Source organism: Chiloscyllium plagiosum, unplaced genomic scaffold (assembly GCF_037043375.1).
Source record: "Chiloscyllium plagiosum isolate Xiang-an unplaced genomic scaffold, Cpla_swu_hap1 HiC_scaffold_8, whole genome shotgun sequence".
In the NCBI taxonomy this organism is placed as follows: Eukaryota; Metazoa; Chordata; class Chondrichthyes; order Orectolobiformes; family Hemiscylliidae; genus Chiloscyllium; species Chiloscyllium plagiosum.
This window is the reverse complement of record NW_028270146.1, coordinates 51,935,963-51,953,546: the sequence shown is the minus strand read 5'-3', so window position 1 is coordinate 51,953,546 and position 17,584 is coordinate 51,935,963. Positions and strand designations below refer to the sequence as shown.

Sequence of the window (17,584 nt, the reverse complement as noted above, 5' to 3'; positions counted from 1 at the left end):
ATGATCTGAAATATCTTGCCAAGATAAAACAAGTTGCAAGTATTAGAAAAGAAGAAAAAAAGAAAAATAATCAAAATGACATCAGATTGATTTGGCCAACTCACATTCTTCAGACTATTCCAAAGAATGTCACAGAAAAATGGGTACATGCTACCAACAGCTAATATTTATATAGCGCCATTAAGTCAATAAAATGTTCTAATGTGCTTTGCAGGAGAACTATCAAACAAAATTGTACATTGACTCAACTAAAGGGATACTCAGGTAAATGAAAAACTCTTGGTCAAAGAGATTGGGTTTAAGGGATCTTAAAGTCTAACTTATCAAGGGAGAAAGGTTTGAAGAAGGAATTTCAAGGCCTGATGTCCAGGCTATTAAAGGCTTGGGCAAAATTAAAATCAGGGATTTTCAAGAGGCCATAATGGAGGATGTAGCTATCCCACAGCATTATCAGGTTGGAGGAGTCTGCAAACAAAAACAGAAATTGGAGGTGGGGGCATTTTGTGTAGATTCTCAGGGGAGACCGGATATAACAACGCGGTTTGGGAAGTGAAGGCAGTGTGAGATAAGTCTTTGGCATCTATTAGATTGGTAAGATTGGAACTGGTCAAGTGCAGTCCATTTGAAATGGATAAGGAAAGATAGTTTGCCACTGTCACTGTCATTTGTGACATTTATAAATGGTGTTTTTAATAGTATGGCCGGAGGGGAAAGATCATACTTACACACGTTATATGCCTTCTGGCAAAACATTGCTAAACTCAATTAAAATTATGTCTCTTAACCATATATAACATGGGCTGAGTCCCAGAAGTGAATTATGGCCAGAGCTTGGAGCAGGAGCAGACCGAGCGTGGGCTGAGTTCTGGAATTGAGTCGCAGCCAGAGCCCAGAACCAGGAGCCCAGGGCCTGGAGCCGGGAGCAGAGTACAGGCCAGGGGTACAAGTCCTGGAGGTGAGTCCAGGACAGAGGCCAGTGCATGGAGGCAGCGAGGCCTCATGTTCTGAAGTCCGGTGGGCACACACTCAGTGGAAATGAACTGTAACTTAAGTACCTTAAAGACGCTTTTGATTATCATTCTGAAATTTTTAAACTTGTATTCCCATGCTAATCATTTTTTTACTATTTCAATTCTGTAATAACACTTAAAGTATCTGTACATAGGTACCCTATGCTTAAGATAGCACCAAGAGGTGATATTACAAACCTTTCACTGCACTCATTCAAGTGCACGTGGCAATAAAGGCTATTCTATTCTTTGAAAATTTTCTGCCTCATCTTGACAACTTAATTCCCTACCCAGCTTGCTGCTTATCAGCAAATATAGCTACAGTAATTTCATTCCTATCATCAAAATCATTAATATAGTTTGTAAATAGTTGAGGGCCCAGCATTGATCCCTGTGGTGTTCCTCTGGTTACAATATGCCACCGTGAAAGGAAGACTTATTTAATCCTACTCTCTGTTTCTTCTTTGCCAATCAATGTTGTCTCATATACCATGAACTCTTATACAGTAAACTTTGGTGCGGTATCTCATGAAGTGCATTTTGGAAATCCAAGTACTCAACTAAGGTTCCTATCTTTCTACCTTGCTTGTTTCTTCTTCATTTCTTTAATTTTTTAGGACATAGAAGCATTGAATGAAAGATAATGCCCTTACCTATATAGGCAATATTTTCCGTCACAAAGTATTTGGTGTGACACACTCTTGCATAAGGAATATTGCTAAATTTTCCCACAGGAACAATGAATAGTTTCTGAAAAATAATTTGTGAATTATGTAAGAAATCAATTCATTATTTATTTTGAAAATGCACTTCCTGCACAAAATAAATAAACTCACAAATAAATAAATAAAACAAAGCTTTGCACAATTAAAAGAAACCCCTGAAAAATAAATATGTATTTGTAAGAAATTTTGGAAAACCTAAGAGTTGGAATGAAATATATTTTTGAACAAAGTTAAAGTAAGTAAATTCTTTATTAGAATTTTCTCAATACTTTCATCAGTGTCAGTTTCCAACTTAATTTACTTCAGGGAATGAGTTAATAGTTTAAATTCGTGTTTATCCCCACAGATAATTTGGCCTTTATTAAAACATTAGCTGAAAATGATTAAGCTTTCAGTAATTATTAACCCTGTTAGTAAAAAATAAAGCATTATTCACCACATCAAAATGGACCTTCCTGATGTTTCTTAGAACTTGCAGTGATTGAAGATAAGCCAGCATGGATTTATCTGTATGTTTCCAGTAACCAACCAACAGTTGAACACGAACATGACGTTCAATAGCTGCTTTTCTCAACGAGTCATCAATATGTGGCCAATATCTAGATCACAAAGTGAGATTTAATGTCATGTACATTTTTTTAGGTTTACAAATAAATATTGAGCATTGGTAAACTACTTTACTTACAGTACATGTTGTAGGAAACGCGATGTTGGAAAATATTCCATGACAGAAATATATAGAAACTTCTTCGCAGCATTGATACCACTGAGAATAGCATCAAGATCAGTAGTCCGGCCTTTTGGGCATAACTTGGGAGGTGAACTCTAGAAAGAATAACAATTTCAGTTGCATTTCTCCATCCAATTCCAATACAGTGAATGACTATTAAATGGCTTAATATCATGGTCTCAGTATAATGTAATGGTTTTTGATTAGAGAGTATCCATATATACTACACTCCCTATATTATCCCTGATTCTGTTTTAAATGCAGTTTTTTCAAGGAACTGATGTAACTGAGAGACATTAAAAAGTGTTGGATCACTCATAATACAGAATTACTCACATACCTAGAAAGGCTCCTCCATACTGCTCCAAACTTATTGGGAAGAGAGCAGGGAGGAGACATGAAGGAGGAAGGGAGCACGGAAGGATGAGAAAGAAAGTGAAAGAGGACAAGAGAATAAAGAGTGGGAAAAGGGAGCAAGAAGTGGGGGTGAAGGGTTGGGGAATGAGAAAGGGAAGAGGGAGAAAGGGAAGAGGGAGAAAAGACAGGTGTAAAGGAGAAGGAATGGGACCAATGGGAACAAAGGTGGGAGGGGTAAAAAGGGAATGTTTGACAATGTGGAGTCAGGAATAGGAAGGTTTGTGGAGAAGGAAAGAGGATGGCACAGATGGAGGAATTGGATGATAAAAAACGGTAAGGACGGAGTGATAAAGCAAAGAAACTCCCCAAATAATGGGGCAGACCAGAATCATTTGCAGTCAGAGCTTAAGTGTATTTCTTCAACATGAGTTTGTGACTGATTAAGGTTGGGAGGGTTCAGACTGGGGAGAGTTGAGTGCAGCATTACCTTTTCAGGAGATGTCTGTAATAGACATGAAGTCATGTAAATTACGTGATATAAAACACACCATTCAACCCATCTTATTGGCTTCTACCAATGTTTATACTCCACAATGGCCTCCTCCCAATATAATTTCCCAATCTCACTCTATTTCTTTATCTGAGGGTTTTTCCTTTGGTTCCAAGGCAAGTGTCATGTGAGAGAAAATATCCAGTTTCCTTGACAGGTAGCAGCTGACAGAACTAATGGCTTTCAACACTCAGACATACAGAGCCAAGATAAGGCTAGACAGCACTGCCCTGAATCCAGAATAAAAGCATCAAGCCCCCAAATTATTTTTTTCAGACAATTTGACTGAAACTGTATGCACAGCCCTCTGAAAGCAACCTTTGCTCTGCTCTCGCTTTAGAAGCATGTCTGCATCATGGCAAGATATTCTTTATTAACATAATGTAAAGCTGAACCAGTTTTGCCTTGCCAATTTAGAAAGGAGATTCCACAAAGCAAGCTTCATTTATTACACATTTGTAATGACACAGAATGGCCACTTGTTTCTCAACAGCCTGAGTCTGTCCTAACTCCTAACATGCTAACAGGAATAGGGGGAAGGAGCACATGGTGAACTCAGTTGGCTAAATGGCTAGCACTTGGTTCAGAATAATGGTGAGAGTGCAGAGTTCAATCCTTGTTCCAACTGAGGTAAAGTTAGGGATAAATTATGATGCTTCACTCCTTGAATAATTGCGAGTACTACTTGAAGGAGAAGAACATATCGATTTGACTCATCCATTTGCAGAAAAAAAGCTCCTTTTAGCACCAGCGAATGTAAACAGAAGAGGACTCATTCAGATCAAATCCCTTATAAGAAACAGCCTGTTATGTTGAGAATGTGGCCATAAGCCAACATGAAGTCTAGCAGGCTGGGAAATATCAGAGCTTGTGGCAATTATTTCTTTTCCTTCTCTTTTTCACACTCTCACTAATGTGATTACCGTGCAACAAAATACTATGCAAATTTATTATTTTAGCTTTTCTTCTAATGGTGTTTCACAGTAATATCTGTTAAATATAGATTCTTTTCCCTAAGTATTCAACTTTCATCTCTGGAAGAGGTGGAGCAGGCTAATGTAACAGCAGAGAAGCAATGATTAATCTTGTAACAAACTCTTGTACAGGTATCTCCACTACAGAATTTACATGGTCCATATGAAATCTGCTGATCAGCTGACAAACAAACTTGAGCTACGCAAACTACAAACTACTCTGTTTAAAAGGAAGAAGCATACATTTCATGCAGTAATTATAAAGGTTGCCAAGTGAAATTTGATGACCAGTCCCCAGCATGCCTCAGCAGTTGGTAAATATATCTTTGAATGTTTTGGAGTGCAGTATATAGATAAAGATCATTTTCATGGATGTTCCAGTTTGTATTGTGTGTAAACAGTATTTATTTATTTATTTGAAAACTTAATATTTGCATCAACTTACTGAAAAGTACATTTTTGCAGCAGTTCCATTCAGTTTCACGTCAAGAGGTGTGTCTTTGTTAAAATTTGTTGAATAAAAAGCTGGCCATGGTGAAGGGATAGTGGCATTTGGCAGTGCGAGACTCCAGTAAGCTTCAAAGATTTTGGAGAAATCATTGGCAAGGCAACTGCAATTGTAAACCACAGCACCCAGTTCTTTCACCTGTAAGAAATTACAGTAAATGATCTGTGACTATGTCTGATAATATAATAAGAGACAAATAACCCATATAATTAGATTGACTAATATTGCAGTTACATTACCAGACCACATTCATAACTGATTCAAATCTATTCTCATGTTTACTTTTCGCAGTATGATACTTATGATCTGTTTTTACTCGAGCATACAGAATTAGCGTAAGACCTTTTTACATCTGCCTGATTCATATCAACTGATGCACGATCAGATTTAAACAATTTAAGATTTTCTTTAAAGTTTTAACCATCATGTTGAATTGCTGCTGGCATAGTTGATGCAGAATTGGATCTCTTATATTGTTAGGCAATGCTAATGTATTAGTTAACAAAAATAATCTTTCTTAGTAACTGCCACAATGAAAGGTGACTAAATAAACCAATTACTGATCTCAGGAAATATGATTTTATGCTGTAACATAATTAATTATTTCTGTCTGTTTAAAATTGGTATGACTAAATGATTTAACCTGTATTTATTGCATTTTGACAGCACCACCATTCATGATCCCATTCAACTCAATATTTTTTTCCATAGTTACATTTAATTCTCAGGCAGTGTGAGGGTCCAACAGTGTTAAAGGTGGTCATTTTCAAGGACATAAATACAGTTTGCATGCACATGCACATGGGGTTTAGAGCCAGGTCCCAAATATTGTGCTGTTTCTGTTTTGCTGATGTGATGTTTTCTTCAATACCAGATTATCCAATGGTTTGGAGGCAAGCTCAACACCCATTTAATGGTGGCAGAACCAACTCTTAAGTACGAACCTCAAAAGCTGTCGATGGTTCTGACTGGTCATGAGATTGGTTTGCAGAATAGAGGAGGCATGAGTTTAGAGGGTTGGCAGCCTGATGGTGCAGCCAAGTGGCCAAACAGCTCACAGAAAGCTACGGCACTCTCTCTGACATAATAATGCTCGCTGGCAAGAAAATTTAATTGCACCTTACAGATATGCCAGTTCACGTTCACCAATCTGTGCTTTGAACATTACCTTCTCGCTCTGCCCAGAAATGAGCTGTTCAAGGAGCTTAAGGACAGTTAATTGCAAGTAATTGAATTCCTATCTTCCACCCAGTGAAAATAGTAATGATCCCGAGTGACATCAGGGCATTGACCCACTGTCAGGAGCTATTTGCAAAGCACATCCACCTCCGTGTCTGCAACTGAATCACTCACGAGTTTTCTTTTTGCAAACTGAGTTCAGGATTTGATTGTTAAGAAATCAATAAAATCATTGCAAGACACTTGAATTTGAGCTCCTGTAAAAATGTCAATCTGTTTATACCAGAGACCACAGTATCAAAATAATCTTACAGTCGGCTCCTTTCTAAAATATGGGTACTAAAATAAGAATTATAATCTTATTTTCTTCATAATGTTACACCTTTGATATAACATTTAAACCTGACCAAATAGAGTGAGGCAATTGAATTGACTGATTGATAGATCAGCAAATTGCTGCTAAACTGATACAACTTTGTCACTGCCCAAGGAAATAGTCCTAACAATGTTATCCAGAATGACAGTTAGTGGAAATTATGATAAAGGTAGAATAATCTCTGATATTATCAGAAAGGATTTACAGTACAGCAATCATTAGTTAGGCCAGAATTTGAGTGCAGTGTGCAGTTCTGGTCACTTCATGACAGAAAGGATCTAATTGTACTGGAGAGGCTACAGAGAAGATTTGAGGATGTTGTCAAAACTGTAAAAATGAAGCAGTGAGGAAAGATTGGACAGGCTGGAGCTATTTGCCTTGAAACAGAGGAGGCTGAGCTGAGGAGACATTTAATTGAGATGTACAAAATTGAGAAGGGTCTAAATAGAATGGATGGAAGGGCCAATTTACCTAAACAGAATGGTCAGTGGCTAAATATGTAGGTTTAAAGTGATTAGTGGAATGGTTAGAGGGGAGATGAGGAGTTTTTCTTTCTCCCAGAGGATGATCTGAGATCAGGAATTCACTGCCTGAAAGAGCACAGAGCGAGACCAGTAGCCATAGTGTTTGCACCAGCTGTAAAATGAGCCACCCAGTCGAATCCCACTTTCCAGCTTTTACTCTGTAGCACTGTAAAGTTATGCCACTTAAGGTGTGGATACAGACACCTTTTAAATGAATCGAGGGCTTATGCCTCTACTGCCCTTTCGGGCAGGGGTACAGCCACAGCCTATCTGCTACAAACATGTTACCTTCAATATTCCCTATCAATATTCACTCCAATGTCCCTTACTATCTGATCATTCCCCATGACTGTGTTTTTTCCAGGCCTGGCAACATTCTGTAGCCTCTTTGGTTACAATTACAACTTTTCTGTAATGAAATGACAGGACTGTTATCAGTGCTCAAGTTGTGGTCTAAATAATGACTTGTACAATTTCAAAAAAGCCATGTAAAGTATTGTGTGCAATTTTGGTCTCCATATCTGAGGAAGGATGTTCTGAGGAAGGAAATGCAGTGAAGGTTTACCAGAATGATTCCTGGGAATGGCAGGGCTGACATCTGAAGAGAGACTGCTTTGGTTGGGACTATATTCACAAGAGTTTAGAAGAAAGAGGGAGATTCTCATTGAGAATCCTACAGAGTAAACACAATGCCTGGTGAGTCCAAAACCAGAGGTCACTGTTTAATGGTACAGTATCGACCATTTAGGATTGAGTTGAGGAGAGATTTCTTCACCCAGTGAGTAGTAAGCCTGTGGAATTATTTGCTGCACAAAGTGTTTGAGGCCAAAAGAAGGAGTTTGATTTACAGAGAAACCTCGATTATCCGGCATTCGATTATCTGAATATTGGATTATCCGGCAAGATCGCAAGGTCCTGAATTATGTTATCTGGTATTCAATTATCCGAAATTCCATTAACCAAATGAAATATTCCCTGCCTGTGTCCTTCGGATGATCGAGGTTCCTCTGCAGTTGTTAGGGCTGAAGGGACCAAAGGATATGGGGAGAAGGCAGGAACCAGAGCAGACACAATTGGCCGAGTCGCCTACTTCTCTTCTTATTTTCTATATTTCAATGTTTCTGTGCCTATACTAATAAAGGAAATTATTCCTTATGTCTTCTTAACCACCTTATCAACCAAACATGTTACCTTCAATATTACCTATCAATATTCACTCCAGGGTCCCTCACTTCATCTATGCCTCTTAATATTTTCCTATTAGTTCTATGTCCCTTTGCCTTGTTAATCTCTCCAAATGCATTTACCTCACACTTTCTGGCCTGATTTCCATTTGCCACTTTCTGCCCACCTGATCAGTCCAATGATACCTTCCTGCTGTCCACAGTTTCTTACTATAGGAATAAATAACGAATTATAACTTCAATGATCTAATTGTTAAACCTGAGACCATTCGAGGAATAAATGGTTTTTAAAGATGGAAAAAATATGAACATCAAATGGTTGTAATTGTCACATGACCACTGCTTACAACATACTTTGTGAGATCTATATGGAATAAATGAAGTTTTATGCACTGGAATGACAATTTATATCTAAAGACACCACAATCAGGCAATTAGGTCAGTGATTTTTTGAAAAAAAGCATCTCCTGTTTTAAATCACACTTGTATGAGAATTTGACACAATGGGAGATGAAAGGTTACCTGCCAGATAACCAGCTTGGAGAATGAGCTAGATTTTGGAAAACACACTGAACTATATTTCAAATTATGTTTTTGAGCAGCAGAGTAGAGACAAGGAAAACTGGATTTGTGAGCAAGAACTAAAAGACCCTCTCTCTACCTGCCATTTCTCTCATCAGCTTAAAACAGCACACGATGAAAACACAACAATTCATCAAAGAATCAAAAATATCTACAGATTCTGCTACTGCTGAGGATACAAGTCAGCCATTAAACAACCGTGGTCTCAGATTAATCTAATACCTCAAGAACTCTAAGCCCTTCTATAAAATGTTTAACTTTGATTCTCCCCGCTTATACTATACAATGAACTTTTCTAAAAAAAAGACCTATTACCTGTGTGCTTGCCTGTGTGTGTGATATTTCATTTTATTATCTCTTCTCAGGGTTAGTAGATGATAAAATGCCTCTTGCTTTCACTCAACAAAACTTTATAAATTGATTCTTCCATTTTACAGCAAGCTAGTAATGAAGTGTGACAACTGTGTGATAAGAAGAGATGAAAATATTTGTCACAACCCAGAGAGAAAGTTACAAAGACTGAGCCGATTATCCTTCCTCATCCCATCATAACAAGCTATCCAATAGAAACAGAGCTGAAAATGTGTTCAGGAATGGCTTATGCCCGAAACGTCGATTCTCCTGTTCCCTGGATGCTGCCTGACCTGCTGCGCTGTTCCAGCAACACATTTTCAGCTCTGATCTCCAGCATTGCAGACCTCACTTTATCCACTAAAAACAGCCTTCCAGACGCAAAAACAATCACTGACAATTCCTCTGAGCCAAATTTGAGTCCAGCTTGCTACATTCCCTGAATCCCATGTGCTTTTATTCCTTTAACCAGTCACTGACAGGACTTTGTTAAAAGCCTCACTAAAATCAAGTGGACCTCCTTCAGCTGCGCTACTCTTATCAATATTATTTCCACAAAAAATTCACATTGGTCAGCCATAAACTCCCTATAGCAAATCCATGCTGACTATTCTTGATTAATCCGTGCTGTTCTAAGTGATAGGAGAAAGTGAGGTCTGCAGATGCTGGAGATCAGAGCTGGAAATGTGTTGCTGGAAAAGCGCAGCAGGTCAGGCAGCATCCAGGGAACAGGAGAATCGACGTTTTGGGCATAAGCCCTTCTTCAGCCCTGATTCCTGAAGAAGGGCTTTGCCCGAAACGTCGATTCTCCTGTTCCCTGGATGCTGCCTGACCTGCTGCGCTTTTCCAGCAACACATTTCCTGTTCTAAGTGATAGTATATCTTCTGTCTCAGAATTGATTTTGATCATTTTCCCACTGCTGAGAATAGACTTACCTGCCAATAAATATTTGGCTATTCCTTGCTCTCTTTTTAAATGAGGGTACAATATCTGCAATCCTCTAATCCTCCACAATCACATCCATATCTGACGAGGATTGGTCAGATTTTTTCCTATTTCTTCCCTGGTTCTTTTCAAGAGTCTGGAGTACATTCCAACTAATTCTGTTGATTGATCCACTTTCAGGGATGATAATCCCATTCATACTTCTCCATTCCCTGTGATTATCATGTCCAATATGTCACATACTTCCTCCTTTACTACAATATTTGCACTACTCTCTTTTGTGAAGACTGATGGAAAGTATTAAGTAAGAACCACACTAAAGTTTTCTGCCTCTGTATCTAAGTTGCCTGCTTAGTGTTCTATGGGTCCTACTCTTTCTTAGTTATTCTCTTACCCTTCATGTGTTGACAAAACATCTTAGGATTCACATTGATTTTGCTTGACAGTATTCTTTCATGCCCTCCCTTTGCTTTTCTAATTACACCATCAGGACTACATGGCCCGAGAGAGGTAATAGAAATGAGCTTAGCTGATGATAATCACATCCATGAAACTGAAAGATGAAAGCTGTTGCCAGATAGAACTCTCTTGAGCTTACCTATGAGAATAAAGAACATCAGAAGGTGTAGGTTTGTCGTTACATATTGTCAACATTTGTGAGGCAGGGCCTGGGTAGGAAATGGTGCAAAGTCTTCTAAGATAAACTGTTGTTGTATCAATGTATTAAAGTGAAATTTATCTTTTTCTTTGAAGCATCTTGCCTGTTGTTAATGTGCTATTTGCATTAGCTTTGATTCATACTAAAATAACATTTGCAAAAAAGTGATATCTTGTTGTTAGCCATTTCTTTATTTGGGGGTCATTCAGTAAATAATTCAGTAAACTTTCTGCACATTTACTCTTTTTTTGGCTTACCTTCATTTCCAATCCAGCTGTTCCAAATTCCGTATCAAATTATTGAAATTGGTTCTCTTCCTATTTTTACCTTTTTCCTCCTAAGACCCTTGTCTGTTTTCAGCCTGCTAATGTTATAAGCTACTAGGTAGCAGTTAACACAATATGATTGAACTTTATGTCAGTTTAAAAGGAAGATTGGGTCTAACTAATATTTTATACCTAAATAAAAGGCAGAGAATTTAAGAGCATGGAGGTTATGCTGGGACTGTATAGAATGTCAGTAAGGCCACAACTGGATTACTATGTACAGTTCTGGAATCCACATTATGGGAGAGATGTGATTGCACTGGAGAGGGTGCAAAGGCGATTTGTCAGAATGTCGCCTGAACTGGAGAGTTTTAGTTATGAAGAGAAATTGGATAGACTAGGGTTGCTTTCCTTGGAGCTGAGCTTGATATGTACAAATTATGAGGGACATAGATAAGGTAGAGAGGAAGGAACTTTTCCCCCTTGGTGGAGGGCTTGATGAATGGGGCATAGACTTAAGGTCAAGGGTAGAGGGTTTAAAGGGGATATAAGGATTTTTTTTCACTCAGTGGGTGGTGAAATCTGGAACTGATGCCTGTAAGAGTGGTAGAGGCAGAAACCCTTATACCATTTAAGAAGTATTTATATGTGTACTTGCAAAGGCTATGGTCAAGTGTTGTAAAATGGGATTAGAATAGTTAGGTAGTTGTTTTTGACCAGTGTAGATGCGATGGCTTAAGAAGCCTCTTCTATGTTGAAGGCCTTTATGACTCTAACATCAATTATAAGTCATGATGTGGAGATGCCGGTGTTGGACTGGGGTATACAAAGTTAAAAATATCACACAAACACCAGGTTATAGTCCAACAGGTTTAATTGGAAGCACTAGCTTTCAGAGTGCTGCTCCTCAAACCACCTGATGAGAGAGCAGTGCTCCTAAAGTTAGTGCTTCCAATTGAACTTGTTGGACCATAATCTGGTGTTGTGTGATTTTTAACTTGGCACCTATAAGGGCATGAAAATTGATCGAGCTGAAGTGAAGTGATATAAAAGACTCGGGGAACAGATTAATCGAGATGTAGTAGCAAACATTTTAGGGAATATTTGAGTATCCAGAATAAATATATTCCTGCTACCAAGAACCATCTTGAAGGGAGGACCCACCATCTACAGTTAACGAAAGGAGTTAAGAAAAACATCGAACTTGAGGAAAAGGTACTATTACCAGAGAGAGAGTTAAATGAAAATTCACCAGACTTGTTTCTGCAATGTGGAGACTGTCTTATGAAGAGAGATTGGATAGACTGAGCCTGTATTCTCTAGATTTTTAAAGACAGAGAGGTGATATAGTTGAAAGCTGCAAAGTACTTAAAGAGATAGACTGAATAGATACAAGTAAGATGTTTCCTCTGGTTGGAGAATCTAGAACCAGGAGCACAATTTAAAAATAAGGGGATTCCATTTAGAATTTGGATAAGGAAACATTCTTTAACTCAAAGGATGGTGAATCTTTCAAATTCTCTATCCCAGAGGCTGAGGAAGCTGAGTGAGTATATTTAAAGTCAAGATTGATAGATTCTTGATTACTAATGGTTTAAAGAATTATTGGATAATGTGGGTAAAAGGCATTGAAATGTTTGATTAGTGATGATAGTGAATGGCAGAGTGGGCTCAATATGCAGAATGGAACAGTCCTGTTCCTATGTACTTTTGCTCTATCAATTTATCTATGTTATTTTCCATACTCCTTGCATTGTTATAGATACCCTTGATCACTGCCAACTCTGTTTTTTTTAAATTCTAATCTTTGTTTCTTCTGCATTCCATTAATTCTTTGTTTTGAATTTTCACTTACAATTTTACTCCAGCTGTATCTTGTCTGAACCCCATTCCCCATACCAAACTTAATGTAAACCCTCCCAATACGATCAGCATAATGTATTGCACAAACATTTGATAACTAAAGACAAGACTTGGATAAGACTCCTGCCCTCCTTCCGTCAGAATCAGAGATTGAGGATAAATAGATGTAACAACTTGTTACAAAAATTAACACATTATTAACTGAGATGTAGGATGTCAGAAACACAATAATTAATAGGGCTGCTTAACCATGGACTAGGTGCTATACTTGCCTGAGTTAGTGCTCTCCAATCCATATTAGCACTGCCAATATAAATATGTTTCTTATCAACAATCCAGAGTTTTGTGTGAAGTACACCACTCAATAACTTTTGAAAGTTTACTTTCCTTACATGGATGCCTGTAATTTAAGACAATTTGGTCAAAATATGGAGCATCAGTTCCAAATTCTACATTGTTTGCTCTCCAAGTAATATCAAATTAATATAGGTTTTTGGAAAAAAGAACATTTATAAGTAATATTTATCTAACTTTCTTTACTTGTTTTTTTGTCTTTTATGTCCAGAACATTATTTATTGTTAAAAATTCATTATATTAGGAAAGATTTTCTCCCAAATTCAAACTTCTTCCTCAACAAATGTTGCCATTATAATTCTATCAATAAAACTGCAGCAAATATTTCAGATAGTTTATCAAAGTTCTCCCCCATCCAGGCTCATACAATCCCTCTAGTGTGGTAGTAGGCCATTCGACCCATTGAGTCCACACTGGTCTTCTGAAGAGCATCCTACCCCCCCCCCCCCCCCCCCCCCCCACTCTATAACCCCACATTTCCTATGGCTAATTCACCTAGCTTTTTTAGCTTGTACATCCCTGGGCACTATAGGTAATTTAGCTCAACCGATCCACATAACCTGCCCATCTTTGGACTTTGGGAGGAAACCAAAGTACTTGGAGGAAACCCACACAGACACAGGTAGAGTGTGCAAATTCCTTAGGATGGAGCCGGGTCCCTGGTGCTGTGAGGCAGCAGTGCTAACCACTGAGTCACCATGCTGGCCTCATGTAGAACGGAAGACATTTCATATTAAAATTTCTCTGATGAGTGGATATCTGCAGCAACAGAGCATCAGAGATAAATGTGAATGTGAAATTTCACTTACACTGATTCATGCAGAAATACTTTGACCTCCACAAGCTTGGGACTCAATTTAAAAGAATGAAAGAAGTTAGAATTATATATTGCCTTTCACAACCAATGAATTACTGTGAATGCGTAGTCACTTTTGTCATGTTGACATATGACAGCCAATCTCCAAGCAGCAAACTTCCACAAAGTGCAATGTTGTAATAAGAACATAAGAATAGAAGCAGGAATTGGCCATTCAGTTCCTCATGACTGCCCTACCATTCCATAAGATCATGGTTTAGATACCCTAGGCCTCAACTCTTATTTTGTGCTGGCTCTGTTAGCTTCAACTCCGTGAATACTTCAAAAATCCATCTACCTACTCTTTAGATACTTCAGTGATCTAACTTACACCTCTCTCTGAGATAGAAAATTCCATACATGAACTATCTTCTGAGAGACGTTCCTTCACATCTCAGTCTTAAATGATGTTTTCTTCTTCAATAACTATATCACCCAGTTCAGATTCACCCAATAGTGAAAATATCTACCCTCTGAAGCCCATTCAAAATCTTGTATGTTTCAATTAGATTACCCTTGATTCTTCTAAATTGTAATGAATACATGCCTAACCTGTAATCTCTTCATCCCAGGAATGAGTTTGGTGAATCTCTTTTGAACTGCCTCCAATGCAAGCAAATCCTTTCTTAAATATGGTGACCAAAACTGTACACAGTATTTTAGGTGTGGCCTCATCAACATCTTTCCCTGTTTTTAAATTTTTTAAACATCTGAGCAAAAAAGACCAAAATTCAATTTGCCTTCTTAACTACTTGCTGCACAAGCATGCTAACTTCCTGTGTTTCATACACAAGAATGAAATGACTGTGCACTGCACTTTTTTGGAGTCTTTTTCCATTTAATTAATAGCCTGCCCTCAAGTGTAGTCTGGACAGAGAGTTCTGGAATGTTGTGCTCTGCACATTTGGAGCAAGAAATGAAATGATGTGATAGATGCTAAGGAGCTGGGAAACAGGAGCAGTCATCCGAGGAAAAGGATGAGCTTGAGAAAATTCTCTTTGTGGATAGCAGTGCTCAGTTGTATTGGGCTCTACAAGAGATGGTGTGTTTGACATTCGAGTTCCAGTAGCTGCAAGCTGGGTGAAGGACACCATCTTGACTTGTCAAGATTCATCTGTCATTTGGATTGCATTGTGATTGCAAACTGTAGCCTGTATCCATTTCCTTTGTGTTAACTTTTGTTGGCTGTCAATACAAGTTCATGCTAGGACTAGTCTGATTGCTTGTGGGTGTCTGATGTTCCCGCACTGGACTGTGACAAAGTGTGAATGGCTGCTGTGCATTTGCAGAAGGTGTTGAGATGGTAAGCACAGGTAAAGTGTATGGCCTGGTGGTTAAAGAGTGACTAGTGTGAGAAACTGGTGGGATTATACACGCAGTAATGTGTCATTAATGTTGACTATATGTTATGGACATCATGGTTTGGTGATTACTGTGCCCATTATACTGCCGGTGAGGGGCAATGCCACATTACTAAAGCTTGTCTGGTTGCACAGTGGCCTATCATCAATAATGCAAGCTATCTTTCAGCAGGTGTCCACTGAGTACTAAGTTATCCCAGGAAGAATGTGTGGTAAGATGCTGTTGAAATTAGACATAAGAATCACCACAGGAGCAGGGTAGGTAGTTACTGAGATGCTTTTGGTAAGAAATCATGCTATCCCTCATGATGAAAATCCCTCCATAAATCATGAAACAACTTGTACTTTGCCTGGAAAGGTAAGATTCAGCCCAACATATCTAAAATGATTTGGTTAACTCCCTTACATTACCTGCATATAAAAGCAAGAAAAGGTGAAAATGCTAAAATCTTAAATTAAACAAATGTCTGGAAATACATAACAGGTCAGCAGGCTGTAAAGTAAACATAAAAACTTACATTTTAGCAACATAAACTTATCATAGTATGTGTTACGAGGAAGACTATTGCACCTGGAATAGAACCTAAAAAATAGAAGCAGGAATTGGCCATTCAGTTCCTCATGACTGCCCTACCATTCCATAAGATCATGGCTTAACTACCCCAGGCCTCAACTCTTATTTTGTGCAGGCTCTGTTAGCTTCAACTCCGTGAATACAGGAAGACTATTGCACCTGGAACAATGGATTAAATCTTCTGTTCCTTGCTTCATCAGAAATAGAAACATTCAACAACATATAACATCAAAAAGTAAGTGTCTGCTGTGTTCCGATCCCCTTCCCAACCCAGATCCATCTCATCATTCCACTTCAATTGCATTCTTTAGAGTCCAAGATGCCTAATGCAGCAATGTTCTCCTTGTCCCACATACACTGAAACTTACCAAAGAAAATTAAATTAGTTAATAAGTATTATAATTCTCACCTTTCTCTTTTAGAATTTTGAGATCAGTGGAAAATTGATGTGGAAAGGAAAGCGTACTTGATGCAATGCGCACACTAACATTTTTTGATGGCAATTTCTCTAATTCACGAAGCAAGATTTCACCCTGTGGTAGTAAAAGATATTAAAAAAAATATTAAGAGCACAGTAGAACATAGAACAGTACGTAAAAATAAGTCAAACAAAGTATAATATTTATGCTTTAGAAATACAGAACTACCGAACAGAGAAGATTAGGATAAATGCTAAATTAAAAATATGAAGGCAAGAGAAAGTGAACTACTAGATTTTATGACAGCTTAATGAAATCCCTGAAATAAGTCTTTGGTAATTCTTCAGCAATATAGCTTCCCGGGGGCTTGCTAATTTAGATGCCGAGATGTGGAGTTGCTGGTGTTAGACCAGGATGGACAAAGTTAAAAATCACTCAAAACCAGCTGAAAGTCCAACAGGTTTATTGCAAAGTACAAGCTTTCAGAGCACTGCTCCTTTATCAGGTAATGATTGGGACAGGACATAGGACACAGAATTTATAGTAAAGGTCAAATGTCATACAACTGATGCGATATATTAAACAAACCTAGATTGCTATTAAGTCTTTAATCACTCAGAATAGGGATTCAAGTTTCGGTTAATTAATATGTAAATCCCAGAACTTCTTTCAAGTCACAGTCCCGAAATAACTTTAGTTTTTATAAAAAAAGTGACATCTCTGCTCAGAAAATGCATTAAAGGCATGAGGTTAGAGTCTGTCAACTTTGAGTCAGACTGGTTCTATTTCAAAGTAGGAATTAATAAAATGTCAGATGAACTGACTGCCTACAGATTATGTGCTTTTTGAACAAAATAGAATGTATCTGCAAATACAAATCTGCAAATGCAAATTCACTCCATGGAGTTGTATGTGTGTGTGCGTTTTGGTAAAGTGTGTTTGAGTGTACAGAGAATATGCTTAGAGTCTTTTACATAATAACACCAACAGCTTGGGTTCAATCCCCATACCAGCTGATGTAGTTCTTGGACCCTTTCTCATTACCTTTGATTCAAGGTGATTGTTGTGTTATAATGACAGCCAGTATACTGTAAAGCTTTCAGAGACATGTTAAACATGCCTTGAACATATAAATGTCTTGGACTGCATCTTAACTGGGGCTACATGCTGATCACAGTGTGCTATTATTTATAACTCAATAGCTTAGTATTAGGCAGATACTTACCTGCCTGTGAT

At 38.1% G+C, this 17,584-nt stretch overlaps 1 protein-coding gene across 1 annotated transcript in view; it reads right to left on the bottom strand.

Moving 5' to 3' along the window:
• LOC122553572 (5'-3' exonuclease PLD3-like) overlaps nt 1-17,584 on the bottom strand; it is an 80,423-nt gene that overhangs the window by 19,197 nt on the left and 43,642 nt on the right. The window contains exons 5-10 of the mRNA XM_043697587.2: nt 16,339-16,462; nt 13,056-13,183; nt 4,792-4,992; nt 2,421-2,560; nt 2,172-2,334; nt 1,664-1,760 (exon numbers count right to left, since the gene is read on the bottom strand). Coding sequence (XP_043553522.2) covers nt 1,664-1,760; nt 2,172-2,334; nt 2,421-2,560; nt 4,792-4,992; nt 13,056-13,183; nt 16,339-16,462 — 853 coding nt within the window. The remainder of the gene's footprint in view (nt 1-1,663; nt 1,761-2,171; nt 2,335-2,420; nt 2,561-4,791; nt 4,993-13,055; nt 13,184-16,338; nt 16,463-17,584) is intronic.